The sequence below is a fragment of the Cnephaeus nilssonii genome (assembly GCF_951640355.1).
Source record: "Cnephaeus nilssonii genome assembly, chromosome: 19".
NCBI classification, from domain to species: Eukaryota; Metazoa; Chordata; class Mammalia; order Chiroptera; family Vespertilionidae; genus Cnephaeus; species Cnephaeus nilssonii.
Window position 1 is genome coordinate 32,589,941 of NC_137090.1, and position 16,633 is coordinate 32,606,573.

At 41.4% G+C, this 16,633-nt stretch overlaps 1 protein-coding gene across 6 annotated transcripts in view; it reads right to left on the reverse strand.

Moving 5' to 3' along the window:
• The window catches only part of PHF12 (PHD finger protein 12), a 43,973-nt gene that overhangs the window by 16,390 nt on the left and 10,950 nt on the right, over positions 1-16,633 (reverse strand). For 4 of the 6 annotated variants that reach the window (XR_013815089.1, XM_079798303.1, XM_079798301.1 and 1 more), the window contains 3 exons: positions 5,331-5,403; positions 2,066-2,459; positions 392-512 (listed from right to left, as the gene is read on the reverse strand). Coding sequence is in view for 5 of the 6 variants with exons in the window: in XM_079798303.1 (XP_079654429.1) it covers positions 392-512; positions 2,066-2,459; positions 5,331-5,403 (588 nt within the window). In the remaining variant the exon portion in view is untranslated. Of the gene's footprint in view, positions 1-391; positions 513-2,065; positions 2,460-5,119; positions 5,212-5,330; positions 5,404-16,633 lie in introns of all 6 variants that reach the window. The other 2 variants (XM_079798304.1, XM_079798305.1) reach the window with 2 other exon arrangements.

Genomic DNA, 16,633 nt, shown 5'->3' on the forward strand with positions numbered 1-16,633 from the left:
GGGGCAACCTAGAGGCTTTTGGAAGTCATCCAGTGTAATGCATACCGTGGATACCTGTACTTACTTTTAAACTAAACTTTAGCGATTTAAAAATTATTTGTTATTTCCAGGGTCTTGTGTCGCTGCTGGCTAGAATTCTTCCTGATAGGTAGTCTAAATATTTCATACTTCAGTTTAATTTCAACTCCTCTTGTTTAGCCTCTAAAGTTTATAATACTTGTTAAAATATTCAAGGCTCTGATCAATTAGTCACTCAGTCTCTCTGCTCTCAGATCATCAAAATATGGATTATGTACATTTAACATATATGGTTTGAAAGAGGTGATGGAAGAGAGAAAAAACATCATTTGCTGAATATGAGGAAAAGCCCCTTAGTATGGAGGAAAAATACCTGTTACACGTGAAGCAGACTTTGACCGGTAAGGGAACGAGACCATTGTGATCTAACTCATGCTGTGTCTTCTTAACGTTTTTCCCTGTGGTTTCCTCCTTTCTTCTTCTCTTGCTAGAACCTAGAAGAGAAATTGGTGGTGCTGAACTTTCTCTAGGTGCAGAGTTCCTGGCCTCAGATAGGGACACAACAGTAAGTGAAAAGAAGAGATCTCAAAAAAAGCATGTGCTATGGTCTAGACATGGATCTCTTTCTGAGGCCCCCTGGTCTGGTTTCAAGTGAGAAAAAGAATTAGAAGGGAGACTGAGACATAAGTCAGAACCTTGATCAGAAGTCACTTGTTCTGTGGCACAAATACCTCTAAAGGTTTTGTAAACATGAGGTGGCCAGAAGCCTAGCTTATATACTGGCAACCTATGAAAGATAAATAGGTCAAAAAGCCTATTCTATGGAGGTAGATGAGGAAAAAACTACAATTTCACTGCATTTTAACAGAAATCAGAAAAGCTTTGATTCTGCATCCTACTGACCAGTAGGTTTCTTAAGTGTGCCAATTTCACTCTATCTGAAAGAAAAAATAAGATCTAGAAGCTTCATGGTATCAAGCAGAAGCCATCACTTGATTAAACAAACAAACAAACAAACAAACAAAACACAAGGAGGGTAATTTGGTGGTATCTATCAAAACTATAAATACAGCCCGGCTCAGTGGTTGAGCATTGACCTATGAACCAGGAGGTCATGGTTTGATTCCTGGTCAGGGCACATGCCTGGGCTGTGGACTCCATCCCCAGTGTGGGGTGTGCAGGAGGCAGCCAATCAATGATTCTCATCATTGATGTTTCTATATCCCTCTTCCTTCCTTTCTGAAATAAGTAAAAAATATACTAAAAAAAAAGAAAGTAATTTGTCTTAAAAACAAAACAAAAAACAAACCCACAACTATAAACACAGTTTTAACTCAGCAATTCTATTACTAAGAATTTATCCTACAGACACATACCCACAAGTATACAATGATGTATTTACAGAATTATCTGTTGAAGCACTATCTATAGAAACAAAAGATTAGAAAAAACCTGAATGTCTATTAGTAGGAAATTAAATAAATTATAGTACCTCTATATGATAGATCATTATACAACCATTAAGAGAAACTGAGTAATGTCTATATTCATATGGAAAGATCTCTATCCTGAGCACATTGTGAAGTAAAAAAAAGCAATGTGTAGAACAGTATATCAAGTGTGCTATTTAAGGGGGAAATAATGAGCATATATCTGTATTTGCTTATACGTACACAAAGAAATTCTAGAGGAAACACACAAGAACAAAACAGCGGTTATCTGTGAGGGGTAGGAAGGTGGAAACTAAGCAAATGGCAGGCAGAAGTAGGAGGGAAATTTTTCATTGTACGCTTTTTTATATTTTTTGATTTCTGAACCATGCGAATATATTACCTTTTTTAAAAAAGTGATACTGGGAAGGCTGGAAATAGAAAATTGAATAAGCACAATAAAAGCTAAAACCTTCAAAGATCTCTCCAGGAAGAACCAAGAACAGTATGAGACAGTAGCTATACAGACAGTGATCCCATAGGCAGCACTACTCTTTGGCTGGAAAATAATCCTTTGGAAGGTGGAGTGGGGGAGGGGATATAATGGTTTGGCTAACCTGGTAGTGCAGTGGTACAAGTCAGTTCATTGGGCAACTGGAATTGGGTGGGGTTCCGCTCCATGGCGGCAGCAATCAGCAGCTCAAAAGGCCGCCTTAGCTGGGGCTGCACATAGTCAGGCTCTACTGCCACTGGCTCCTCATCCACGTCAATGATGTCCTCATCAACGTCGTTCTGCTCAGAGGTGGGGGTCTCTGTGCTGGCATTGGACGTGGGCGTGCCAGGCCGGCTGGCTCTTCTCTCCAGGATCCGGGCATGGGCCATAGCCTTGAGTTCAGTTTTGCTAGCTGATCTGTCCAACAAGTCAGTGTCACTGCTGGGGGATGTAGTCCGTTTGCCAGATTTGTCCACCAGTCCATTAACATGGCCCAGCTCCTTTTTCTGTTCTCGCTTCTGTGCAAATGAACAGGAGGGCCCATCATATAAAGTACCACAAAACAGAAAGAAATAGATGCTACAAAATCCTATTAGACTATAAACCAAAATTATGAAAGTTATAGATTCATCCACCTGGGGACTTGGCACACAGTCCTGTTGAAGTTGACAAAATTATAGCTGAACTAAAGCTGGCAAAACTATTGCAGCAGGGAATCACCAAAAGGCATGGAAATTAGAAACTATTATACAAATCACACACCATTTCCTCTAAGTCATCATAGGATACACAATATCTCTACACAAGTAGAGGGTAAAGGAATAAACAACTAACACAGCGAGAACAAGCTCAGTGAGACTGAGGACAGTGAGAACAACAGTGGGAACCAATGAGATCACTGTAGTTTGCCTTGGAGCAGCAGCCTGACCTATAGAATGGTTTTAACTGCTCAAAATAAATAAAGTTTGGCCCAGCCGGTGTGGTTCAGTGGCTGAGCATCGACCTATGATTTGATTCCCAGCCAGGGCACATGCCCAGGTTGTGGGCTCGATCCCAGTGTGGGGCCTGCAGGAGGCAGCCGATCAAAGATTCTCTCTCATCATTGATGTTTCTATCTCTCTCTCCCTTTCCCTTCCTCTCTGAAATAAATTTTAAAAAATTATATATATAACAGTCTGCAAAAGCAAAGGTAATATGTAAAATAGGCAAGCAGAGCTCCCTGTCTAGGGAGACTGGTGCTGGCCTGGAAGGTAACTGTGGAAGGATAGTGTGAAGGTAGGGACTCAGCAATCATCATGGTGGCTTTCAATGTTTCAAATTTAACTAGAACTCTGAAAGTGATACTTCTTTGAATGGGAAGGTGAAGTGGAAGAAGACTAAGTGTACTCTGTAGGACTAGATGACTGACAATACATTTTCCTCCAGGACTCCAAATTGAGTGGTCAAATGCAAGTTTTACATTGGTCTCCAGTCGGAAGACCTGGGGTCTTGTCCCAGTTCTGCCACTGATTTCCTATGACGTTGAGTGACTCAGGCTGGTGGGCAGGAATTTCTCTATCTGTAAAGTGAATCTAGTAAAACTTTTCTTCTTCTTTTCTCAGAGACATGGTGACGATCAAGAGGGTCATATATATGAAAGGGATGGCTCTGAGTTGGGAGAATCTAGCCTCCACTAGGAATAGGACCTGAACATTGGAGGTTGATGAGGCTCAGAGGATGTATCATTTCAATCCACTTCAGTGTAACTACAGGAGACCAAAGCCTGGAACTGGTGGTGGTGGTGGAAAAGACAGATTTGGCTCTGGTAGGCAAAGAGGGCCATCTGAGAGAAGGTCAGAGTGAAATTTCAGAAAATACTATGTTAGAAAAAAAGCATACTATGATCTCTAGCAAGTAGTTCTGCTTCTAGAAAATTGATGAAGAGGTAATAAGAGCGTTGGAGTGAGACAGGATTTAGTTCTTATCTTGGCTCTGTCAATTCCTTTTCTTTGGGAAAGTTATTCTGCATTTATAAGCCTCAGTTTCTTCCTTTCTAAAATGGAGACACTACCACCAACACCCACATATGGCTACATGGATTAAATGAGATAAGGCACATAAAATACCCAGCAGATGACGGGAACTAAAATAACAGTTTCTCTCCTCTACCCTCTTTTCTTGGCTTTACCTCTTCTCCCTCCACTGTTCCTAAGCCTTTTGCGTCCAGCTTCTTTGAGTGGCAAGTTTCTGAAAGGCTTCCTGGCTGGCAGGTATCTCTAACTGGCCCTGCTCTAACTAACCAAGGATGCACAGGAAGAGATCTTGGGAGGTGAGCAGGCTGGGGGACAGCCTGTTTTGTGGATTTTAGGAGAAATCAAACTACAACTGTGGTAGGTGGCTGTGTTGGCCCTAGCTGGCTTTTTAATAGGAACCCTTGTGAACACACTGAAAAATAATGTCTACCTAACCTAACTGTTTACCTTCTTCTTAAAGGTTGAAAACTGTTACACACATAAACCACAATCTCTGAATCATCTCATCCTGTTTCTGCAACCAAGGAAGTCATCATTCATTGTGACATCATGTACACGGGCCGAGAAAACAGAAGTGATGTCACAACAAAAGCAAGTTATAAAAAAACAAACAAAAAAAAACCAAAACAAACAAACAAAAAAACAAAACAAAAGCAAGTTATTTGGTGTATAATTAGTGTGTGTGTGTGTGTGTGTGTGTGTGTGCTTTACAATTCGCCAAGTGTAATCCACAGTCTATAATTTGAGGATTGGCTCTCTCTTAATCTGAGTGGAAACACACCTACTTCCTTTTTTGATAAAGGAGAATTTAGCTTTTGCATTCCACAGCAGTTCTCTCAATGTAGAAAATAATGTTCTCAAAGCCAGTACTGAATTATTGAAGCCAAGGTAAGGGAAACTAAAGAGAGATTAGGCAATTTGGGGTACAAGTGAGTTCAAAGTCCCCCCACCCCCATATACCTGGCTAAGCCTTTGGTTACTAGTGACTTATTTGTCTTGGGGTAAAAGAAACCCTTTTTCCATCAAGCTGGAGAAGCAGCTTCTTTTTTCTTCAACCACTTTTAGCCATGGATATAGTTGCCACATTCAGGCCACCTATAGGAGGTCTACAAGATCAAACTACTCCTGTCACTAGTGAATGAACATGGCTTAGTAAATTAACACACCTCTTCTGCCCATATCAGCAGCCCATGTTTGGATTTTAGGCCCTATTGGATTCCAAACAGTCACCATGAGGAGAATGTGGGTGATTCCAGGGCTGGAAGAGACAAGAAGAAGGGACAAAAACACCTTCAGGGCCAGGCCATCTTAGCTCTAGAATATCAGTACTCTAGATCCGGCATTCTGAGCAAAGCCTTTAGAAAACAGCATTATTACCTTTCGACGAACAGTGCACCGGTGACACATCCACTCCCCAGGAGGCAACATCTCTTCACTCAGTGGAGGGTTACTGCGGGGGGAAAAGACAAGGGCAAGACTAAGTAACTAACTAATCCTTTGAAGCAGTGGAAAAAGCCTATCTAGGTCTGGCACAAAGCCGAATGTACCTCAACTTCTATTTTGGCCAGCCCTACAGCACTGCTCGGGCTCTCACATCTTTCAAAATGCTTACTTGGCATCATTTACAGTAACCTAAAGAGTGAGCCCCTCCCTCATCTTAGAAAGAGAAGCCAAACCCAGAGCTATTAATACTGGGCTTACAGGGAAAGATATAATTTCTTTCTCTAGAACACTCTTCCCCTAGAAAGCCATGCCTGTAAGGCCTGCCTCAATTAGCCTATGGCAGATTAAAGATTGTTACAAATTCTTTGATACTCCTTCCATCCAGAAGTAGTCTATTTCCTTCCTCTTGAATTGGGCTTGTTCTTGTGCCTTGTTTTGACCAACAGAATGTAGCAGAGTTCTTAGGAGACCCGAAGATTCCATTTTTACATGCCTGGAATGTTCCATCTCAGAGCTCTGAGGTTGTGCTGTGAGAGGCCACACAGAGGAGACTTAAGGCACTCCAATTCACAGCTCCTGCTGAAATCCAAGCCAACAGCCAGCACCACTACTGCCATGTGACTGAGTTATCTTGGACTATTCCAGCTCAGATGAGCTTCCAAATGACTGCAGTACCAGACAGCAGCACATAGAACAGAAAAACCACCCAGCTGAGCCCAATAACCCATAGGGCTTGTGAGAGATAACAACTAATGTCTGTTTTAACCCTTTGCACTCGCTTGCTTTTTTCTCGATTCCTTTATTCTAATGCTAACTGTGTTGAGTCACACTCGACATCCGAGTGCAAAAGGTTAAGCCACGGAGTTTTGGGGCAGTTTGTCAGGCAACAATGGCATACTGAGGACAGCTCCTCCATGTGCTTTTCTGGGATTACTCAAACATCCTAGACCCCTGGCTGCATGGTTTTGGGTCACTTCTGGCACTTCTCATGCTTTCCCTTATGTGATAGTTCTCTCATTTCTTTTATTAGAGGGACCAAGACAAGGGTTGAATCTCTTCCCTCTTTGTATCTTTGTAAGAGGTGTACACAGTAGCTACTCAGTAAGTCAATACTGAATCAAAATTAAAGCTGTGTAGGGCTAGCCTTACTGATTCTCCAGGTCATTGATTTCCATTAAGGTTACATCAGGATCCATATGAGACTTTATTAAGTCCTTGGGAGGCTCATATTTATAATGCCTATATAGTAGTTGTTCTCAAAGTGTGGTTTCCAGACTGGCAGCATCATTTGGAAACTTATTAGAAATGCAAATTCTGAGACCTCACTCCAGACCCACTGAATCATAAATTTTGGGGATAGGGCTCAGCAATTTATGCTCAACACCAAAGTTTGAAAACCACTGCTATACAGAATAGGCTACATTTATGCTTAAGAAATTCTTACATTTGGTTCCTGAAGGTATTTACTTGGAATGGTAAGGAGGAAATTTTTCTTCAAAGAATCCGAGAAACTACAAAAAAAAAACCCACACTCGAAGATTGAATGTATAAGGACTTTTCTTTAAGTCCCGGGCTTAATGCTATCCTGCTTTACCTTTTCTACCTAAAATAGCCTTGGGCGGGCAAATTTTCCTTGCTCCATGCTTCCCCAGAGCCCTGATCATGCATGTCAGGATGCCCAGCAAGCCTCATTGCTCCCTTTCTTCCCTGTTACCTTGGTGGAATCATAGGAGGACCCATATCAGGAAGCAGAAAACTGAAGGCACATTGGCCTGTGGCGATAGGTCTTCAAGCCCTGGAGGGCCACAGGTGAACATTACCTGTAATGTCTAGCTTTGTTCTTTCCAATGCATTTCTACATAGACCACACCCAAACTAATGAAATGCACACATGTAATTTGCAAAGGTCTACAGACTCTGCTATGCTTCAGCAGCTGTTATATTAAAATTAACCCTGAAAAGGCTGTCACTTCTGACTCTGTTTTTCATCATTTCTTTTCATTTGCCTACTGGCTTTGAACCAAGATACCCTACACCACATGTAAAGCAGAGAAGGGCAAGGCAAGGTGGTACAGGCTTAGGTCTTTTTACCAAGATGTGAATGGCCTCCTGGTCCTTCATGCTTCCCCTAATCTATTTCCAACCCTGCTGGCAGAATGATATATTTAAAACACAATTCTGATCATATCACTCTCCAAATTAAAATGCCCTTCAATATCACCCCACCCACTACAGGATAAAGTTCAAGCTCCTCAGTGTTGTAGGTAAGACCCCATGACCAGAACCCTGCCTCCTTCTCCACCTCCATTAAATCTGGTGGCCCCCTACACAGCCTATACTGTTTCTCAACTCTGTCTCTGCTCATTCCAGAGCCACTGCTCACAACCACTAAAGCCAAGTCTTTCCCCACTCCTTTCACCTGGTGGACTCATCTTTTATAGGGGCTAAAGTCAGGTGTTACCTCCAGGAAGCCTTCTCTGACAGCCCCTGATTCTCTATAGCAGTTTTGTGCCATATTGAAACTGTTATGTACCCAAATCCCTTCTCTATGCCTCATTTATCTTTGTACTTCCACACTCTGCACAATGCCTGGCACACAGCAGGTACTCAATAAAGTCTTAAAGGACTGGAGAACATTAAAAGAATGGGCTTCTAGAAAGTGAAGGTAACCCTTCCAAAGTCATGAGGCAAGGCAATGCAACTGGGCAGGTACTTGTTTTGTGGTTAAATCGCATATAAAATTACTTATGTTTTCTAAGTCACAAAACAACAAGACGACATCAAAATCCATACTTGAAATCTCAACTACACAATGAACTATGCACCCTACTTATTAAAGTCTCCTTTAAATAATTTAGTATCTTGTTTCTTTCTATTTTATAGCTTCACCTGAAGATGGATGGATATATATGTATATATATCACCTGTAATGTCTGCCACCACCACCCCCACACACATATATATGGGGGGAGAGAGAGAGAGAGAGAGAGAGAGAGAGAGAGAGAGAGAGAGAGAGAGAGAGATACTGACTGGCTGCCTCCTGTACCTGCCCCAACCTAGGGATCAAATCCAAAACCTAGGTATGTGCCCTGACCAGGAATCAAACTTGCAAACTTTGGTGTATGGGATGACGCTCCAACCAACTGAGTCACCTGGCCAGGGTACTTTCTTCTTTCTCTTACTTTTTTAAAATTGATTTTTAGAGAGAGAGGAAGGGAGAGGGAGAAAGGAGAGAAATATCTCTTTATTTATGCATTCACTAGAGGCCCAGTGCACGAAATTTATGCACAGGTAGATGCATGCACTAGAGGCCTGGCCGGCGATCAGGGCCGATTGAGCTTTCCAGCTGCCACTGCTGGTTAGGGCATTCCTTCATTCCGTGCCGCCCCCTGGTGGTCAGCACAAGTCATAGTGAGCGATCGAACTCCTGGTCTCCCAGTCAAGCTCCTGAGGTGATACTTTGCTTATTAGCCTTTTACATATATAGAAGATGGGTTGATTCTTCTATGTGCCCTGACTGGGGATCAAACCCAAAACCTTGGTGTATCTGGGCAATGCTCTAATCCAGTGGTCGGCAAACTGCGGCTCGCGAGCCGCAGTTTGCCGTTCTGTTGACTAATGACTTTGCCAACCACTGCTTAAGGCATTACCCTTACCCAGAAGTTTTGACTTCAGGCTAAAGACATTAGTACATTATTAAAATGTTTTTTAAGTGTTTTTCCCTAGCAGTGGTCGGCAAACTCATTAGTCAACAGAGCCGCAGTTTGCCGACCACTGCTCCAACCAATTGAGCTATCCAGCCAGGGCCTTCTCTCTTGTGTGTGTGTGTGTGTTTAATTTTTATGCAATCAGTTTAGATTTTTAAAAAATATATTTTTATTGCTTTCAGAGAGGAAGGGAGAGGGAGAGAGAATCATTGGTCAGCTGCCTCCTGCACAACCCCTACTGGGGATCAAGCCCTGCAACCAGGCATGTGCCCTTGACCGGAATAGAACCTGGGACCCTTCAGTCTGCAGGTCGACGCTCTATCCAGAGCCAAACCGGCCAGGGTAAAATGCTTAAAATATTTTAATACAGGGTAAAATGCTTAAAATTTTTATTAAGAGACTTTCAAAAGTAGCTCCAGGTTGTTTTCTAAAAGATCACTTTTAGAGATACCAAATTTAAGAACACACATTTTTCAGAATTCTAGATTATGGCCACAGGCTCCTCTTGTCTGCCCTAAAGGATGGGATGAGGACTGTGAGTTTAGGGAGTATGCAGGGAAGTTAGAGGGTTATTTCCAAGATTAATATAGAACACTTAAAACAATAAGGCCTTGCTGGGATTTTGCTGCTTTTTTAGAGACAGAACATGCATCTTGAAATACATCTGAAAATGTGGTTATCTAGAGAGACGGTAATAAAATAATACCTAAGATGGGACTGAAAAGGAAGGAAGGTCTATGTTTCTAGAAAATGATCATCATAGGCATAGCTGGAACACAGGAATTGCCCATCATAAAGCTTTCTCATGATTCCTCTTTGCTACTAGCAATCCCTTTCAAGCAATTTAGATGGCAGTTTTTCAATTCAAAAGGAAAAGGATTCATGAAATGCCTCCAGGAAAGACAGACTGTCATTGGGGTAAAAAGCTCAGGAACTAGTTCCAGAAAAAGGCCGTTTTGCAAATAGACTAGTTCTGTTCCACATTAAATATTGTCAACAGGGAAAGGATTCCAGAGAGAAAGGAAATTCTGCCTCAGGGGACTCATGTACACATCCTGAGGAGTTCCCCACCTCATCCACCCACCTTAAAGCTCCTACCCCCATAAGAATGATGTGCCCCTAAGTTTAGTGTGCAACTTTGAAATAATTACAGGCATACCTTGGAGATATTGTGGGTTCAATTACAGACTACTGCAATAAAATGAATATCACAATAATGCTGCTATTAAAAAATAAATAAAATGAATATCACAATAAAGAGAGTCATGCAAATTTTTGGTTCCCCAGTACATATAGTAGTTATGTTTACACTATACTATAGTCTTTTTTAAAAATTTTTTTTACTTATTGATTTTAGAGAGAGGAAGGGAGGAAGGGGAGAGAGAGAACGAAACATTGATTTTGTTGTTTCACTTATCTATGCATTCATTGGTTGATTCTTGTATAAACCCTGACCAGGGATCGAACTCACAACATTGGCATATCAGGATGACACTCTAACCAACTGAGCTACCCAGGAGAGGGCTATTAAGTGTACAATAGCATTGTCTAGAAAAACAAAAAACAAACCACTACATATATATATTGATTAAAAAATATTTTATTGTTAAAAAATATGCTAACCATTATTTGAACCTTCAACAAGTTGCAGTGTTTTTGCTGCTGGAGGGTCTTACCTTCATTTTGTAAAAAACAAACAAACACAGTATCTGCGAAGTGCAAGAAAGAGGAGTACAATAAAACAAGGAATACCTATACATGTATGTCAGATTCTTGAAAATCAATGATATGCTTGTCAAGAAAAACAAGGCTCTGTCCCAGCTCCTTCTCATTCTCATATATCAATCAAGATAGGGTGCCAAGGGCCATTCTCTACTAAAGGAAATAGTTAAAAGCTAAAAGTAAGGTAGCGCTGAAATTATTCTATCCGAGTTTTTGGAAGTAGTGAAAACCATGAAAATACTATGAGTCAGTGCTGCTTGTAAGGACAATACTTCCTAATCACTAAAGCTAGAAATAGCACAGTGATATTACATCTAGACAGTGTATCACGGTTCACAAAGTGTTTTCACAGATGCTCTTATTTGCTTTTCACCACCATACTGTGAGAATTAATTATTATTCCCATTGCACAGGTGAGGAAACTGACTTATCTAAAGCCATGTAGCCAATAAGCAGAATTAGAACCCAAGTCACAGTTTTCTAGTTCTTTTTTAAAAAATATATTTTTTTATTGATTTCAGAGAGGAAGGGAGAGGGAGAGAGAAACAGAAACATCAATGATGAGAATCATTGATCGGCTGCCTCCTGCATGCCTCCCACTGGGGATCAAGCCTGCAATGCAGGCATGTGCCCTTGACCGGAATCGAACCTGGGACCTTTCAGTCAGCAGGCTGATGCTCTATCCACTGAGCCAAACCGGCTAGGGGAGTTTTCTAGTTCTTTCACATCTTGAGTCCAAGCTGTTTTTAAAGACTGTTCAGTAGTTCTCTTATTTCTGGGGGACACATTGGAATAACTACCAGGGTATCTTCCTCAACTTCAAGGTCAAGTATTTCCTTCTTCATCAGTCAATATTTACTGAATTCCTACTGCTTACTAACCAATGCCACATTGGAGGTGCCACATTGAAAAAGGACATAAAGCAAACAAAGTTATGATCTACCCCATCAAGAAATATAGCCTTTGAGGAGAGAGGATCAAGGTCATTTGTCCACTCAAGCATTTATTGGACATTTATTTCATGCTAGGCAATAAGCTAAATGATGAGATTTCAGACATGATCCTTGCTCTCAGGGGCCAGGGGCTAGACAACATGAAAAGGACAGCTGGCAATGAGACCACATACAATCAACTACAAACTGATTCTTGCCATACAGATCTATATAAGACTCAATTGCTCATGGATGCCAAGCTCAGCAAAGAACCCCAGATGTTTGGTCACTAGGTACCTGAAGGTGACAGTGGCCTTTTCTCTACTCTTTCCATAATCCAGAGCTACTCAGCAAATGATAGTTCAGCCAGTGATCCTTTAAAGATGGCAAAATTAAGGATATCAAGGTGTTCAGAAAGAAACTATAGTTTTAGAAGCAGGTATATTTCTGCATTTTGAAAAGCTACTTGATAAAAAGAAGGTTCTGGGAGTGGGAGCATTTTCCTGAGAATAGGTGTTTAAGTCCATCTAGCGCACAATAGTATTTGAACCTTTAGATTTCTTCTAAGGACTGCCCAAGTCCTGAGAAGGAAGGTGAGTCCTGGAATAGTTGTCTTTGGTATGTGAGCATGCTTGTCTTGGGAAACTGGTATCTCTTTAGCCAACAGGCCAAGGACTTCTATTTTCTGGCTTCAAAAGAATATGGCCTATATAGTACTTCGAGATAGGTACCCTTCTCCATGGCAGAGAAGAGTACCCCATGAGGATGGAGCTTCTGTAGAATACCTTCCCATCTTCACTGCTTGTGGATGTTTCCTTCCAGATCACTTGTTGAAAAGCGCTGGACTGCAAGTCCTGGCTAGAAAGTGCCTGTTCACTGCTTTCCAACTCCCTATTTTAACCACTACCTGATCTTAAAGACATTCTGTTAGCTATAAAATAGTTCATAACAATAGAACTCTAAATTTTCAGACATTGTACTATTAAAGTATATGTGTCTCAGAGTTTGGTGTGGTTCTCTGTAAGGCCTAAGAAGCCTATAAACTATTAACAGTAATATCTGTACACCAACCAACTAGAAAGCTGGTCAAGGACATTAATTTTTCAAAAGTAAAACTCTTAAAGCCAACCTCTGCAGTAGGACTAGACTCCCATAAACAAATATAAATGACTTGTTTCCATTGCCGATAAGGGTGTCTACATAGGTCTATTTCAGGAGTTATTGGAGAGAAAACCACAAATACACACCTCTCCGTTAACTATAAAGCCTGCACTGACAGAGCCCTCCATGTCAAATATTCAAAGCCTACAGCCAGATGACTCCAACTACAGCCAAAGGACAGACCCAATTTTAATTCAGAATGCCTCTTTCATTCCCTAATGAGGCTGCAGCTCACCACTGCAGGTGGAAGATACTGGTAGTTGTCATGGTTCTTGGCTCTCTAATTAAGAGGATCTATTTCAAGTCATACACTAGTATGGCTGATCTGAGTCTAACCTCACTCATTTCCCTTGCTTATTAATGCACGTGAACCTGCTCGACATTAACATTTACTTCAGATTTAGTCCCCACCAGCGGGACCTGTTGCTCTGCGTTAATTATCCATCCAACGCAAGCAGTTTTTCAATATGGAACTGGAAGGGAGAAGGGGGAAGGGAACAAAAGAACAAAGGGGGGAAGGGAGAGGTGGAGGAAGAAAGGAAGATAGGGAAGCAGAAAGACTGCCTTTTATTTCAAAAACCTATTTTTTACATTAAAACATGCAGATAAAAATGGTGTTGCATTCTGGACTTGTTTTTGAAAAATATATTAGGTTACTGTCCATCCAGCTAAGTGACACTGACATTTTAAAACTTGAGCCAAAGGCAGCCAGAAAGACAATTATCACTTAACCAAATTAAAAGCTTTAGTGTATGTCTTAGGACAAAAGGAAGCAAGAAGGTGAAATATATTTAAGAAAAAACACACTCCATTTTCTCTTTCCAGACTGACAAAATATTCTGTTTAACACAAATACTTAATAGGAACACTATGTAGACAACATATCTACACCATATACTAACAACCTTCCATTCGGGTTGTCTTCTAAAAGAGGTCAGTTGCATGAACTGGTAGAGTCCCTCCTGTCAGAACCCATTCTTCTCCAAGCAACAGAAGCTCTCCAGCCACATATGGCAGTTTGAGTTTAAATAAACTATCAGTTAAACTAAGAAAGATCTCACTGGCCCCCTACTATCATCTGTATAACACCTCCCTTTTAAAAAAATATATATTTTTATTGATTTCAGAGAGGAAGAGAGAGGGAGAGAGAGAAACATTAATGATGAGAATCATTGATCGGCTGCCTCCTGTATGCCTCCCACTGGGGACTAGCCCACAGACCATGATGAGAATCATTGACTGGCTGCCTCCTGCAAGCTCCCCACTGGGGATCAAGCCCACAACCTAGGCATGTGCCCTTGACCAGAATCGAACCCAGGACCCTTCAGTCCACAGGCCAACGCTCTATCCACTGAGCCAAACTGGCTAGGGCACCACCTCCCTTTTTTTGATGGTGGTGGGGTATTCAGCAAGCAAACAATAGCACTAAACAGTTTTGATTTTTAATTTCATAGTTCATGTATTCCATTCATCCGAGGTCCACTACCAGATAAAAATCCTACAATTATATTTAGTGGCATTGTGTAATACCAACTGCAAAAGACAATACCATACATGTTCAGAACAAGACCACTCCCTCTCACTGGCCCTGCTGCCCTCTGCTAGCTCCAGAAATGTGTTGGTACCAGCCAAAATGGGAGTAAAGGTGACCACTAGCAGAACCATAATCAGGTTTCAGCCTCCCAGCAGCCATCTTTTTTCAGTTTATTCTAAATTTTTTATTTTTTAAAAATTGATTTCAGAGAGGAAGGGAGAGGGAGAGAGAGAAACATTAATGATGAGAATCATTGATCGGCTGCCTCCTGTATGCCCCCCACTGGGGAATAGCCCACAGACCAGGCATGTGCCCTGACCGGGAATCGAATCACGACCTCCTGGTTCATAGGTCAATGCTCAACCACTGAGCAACACTGGCTGGGCTCCCAGCAGACATCTTGATCTATAAAGGGACCTAGGAGCACAAAAACAAGCCTTTTACAAACTGAAACCAGCTACTGTTCTGGAAAAGCTAAGAGGCCCTGGGTCAAGTTTAACTTAAAAATATATTTTAAAATGTAAATTGAAAGCTGGATTAATACTAGTATACTCAAACTTAATGGTTTAGGTTTTGAGGGGACAAAATTTAATGAAACTTAAATGGCAGCAGAAATAGTAAGCTTCCTCTGGACACTTGTGTGGTCACCAGCTTTCATCTTCAAGTATGCTATGCCTTTCAAAGGCAGGAAAGATGGTCACATTGAAGGATACTGGAGAGATGAAAGCACAGAGAAAGTTCATGGGGGTGGGAGGATTGTCCCTGAACCTTAATACCTTACCCTCCTTCATCCCAGCTACTGACTGACTCAAATACAGCTAGCGCCACAAAGTAAAAAGCACAAGGACTGCTGGTTTTCATGCAAAAGCCTCAGTAGCAATGTTAACAAAAAGACCAATGAAGTGCCAGGCCATTACAAATACCCCATTGAGAAACTTAGCTAGTTGCGTCATTTCCACAGGCTACAATCCTTTCAAACTAGCTGACTGTGCTCCCAAATTTTATCGCCTTCTAAGTAAAGCTGGCCTGTGACATCCTCCCAGTGAAGGACACCTGGAGAAGAGGGTTATAAGTTAGTGCAAGGAAAGAAGGAGGGAGGGAGGGAGGGTAGAGCACCAACAGTTATACCAGGTGTTTGCTTCTGCTAACTTCTCTATAAGCTGAGCCCGGGTGCTTACAGAGCCTGATCTATTATTACTAGTTTGCCTATTCTTGCAATCCTGGCTTCTCTAGAATGGAAAATGGGATTGCTACAAACATTTTTTAAAATATATTTTATTGATTTTTTTTACAGAGAGGAAGGGAGAGGGATAGAGAGTTAGAAACATCGATGAGAGAGAAACATCGATCAGCTGCCTCCTGCACACCCCCCACTGGGGACGTGCCCTCAACCAAGGTACATGCCCTTGACCGGAATCGAACCCGGGACCCTTGAGTCCGCAGGCCGACGCTCTATCCACTGAGCCAAACCGGTCTCGGCTACAAATATTTTTTAAATGGGCTCTATTCATCCACCTCATGATAGCTGTAGGAGCCCACCTGTTCTGGAAGAGTCAACATTCTGGCCTCAACAGTCACTGTAACACTCCTAGGGAACATTCCATTGGAAAGAGGAACAGAGGAACCAACAAAACTGAGTACTGTTCTGTGGCCAAATTTTAGTGGACTATCAAGAACAAGGTAATACTCAGGCCACACTATTCTTACAGACATAGCTCAGGGAATCTGGACCAATTTACATCTTACAGATATTGAACCTAAAATTCTATAAAGGCTGGGAAAACTAAGAAAATATTAGCAATGTCTTTATTTGAAATCCTACTAAATACAGGGTGGAGCAAAAGTAGGTTTACAGTTGTGAATATGCAAACGTTTATTCTTGTATTATTATTTATTAATTATTGTATTATTTTCCATAGAAACTGTGAGCCTACTTTTGCTCACTTTGTATATAGAGAGCAGGTTTCTACTTAAGACCCAGCTACATTTCCCTAAAGAGGATTTCTGCTTCATTTACTGACAGGGTTTTCTATTAAAAAAAAAAAAAAAAAAAGGAAGGAGGGAGGGAAAATAATGCTATTATTTGGGCCAAAACAGCACAGAGGTTATTCCTTCCTTCTTTGACCACTACTTTCTCCCCTCCCCCAATTCTACTCATAAACCTCAACGCTTCCCCCGCCC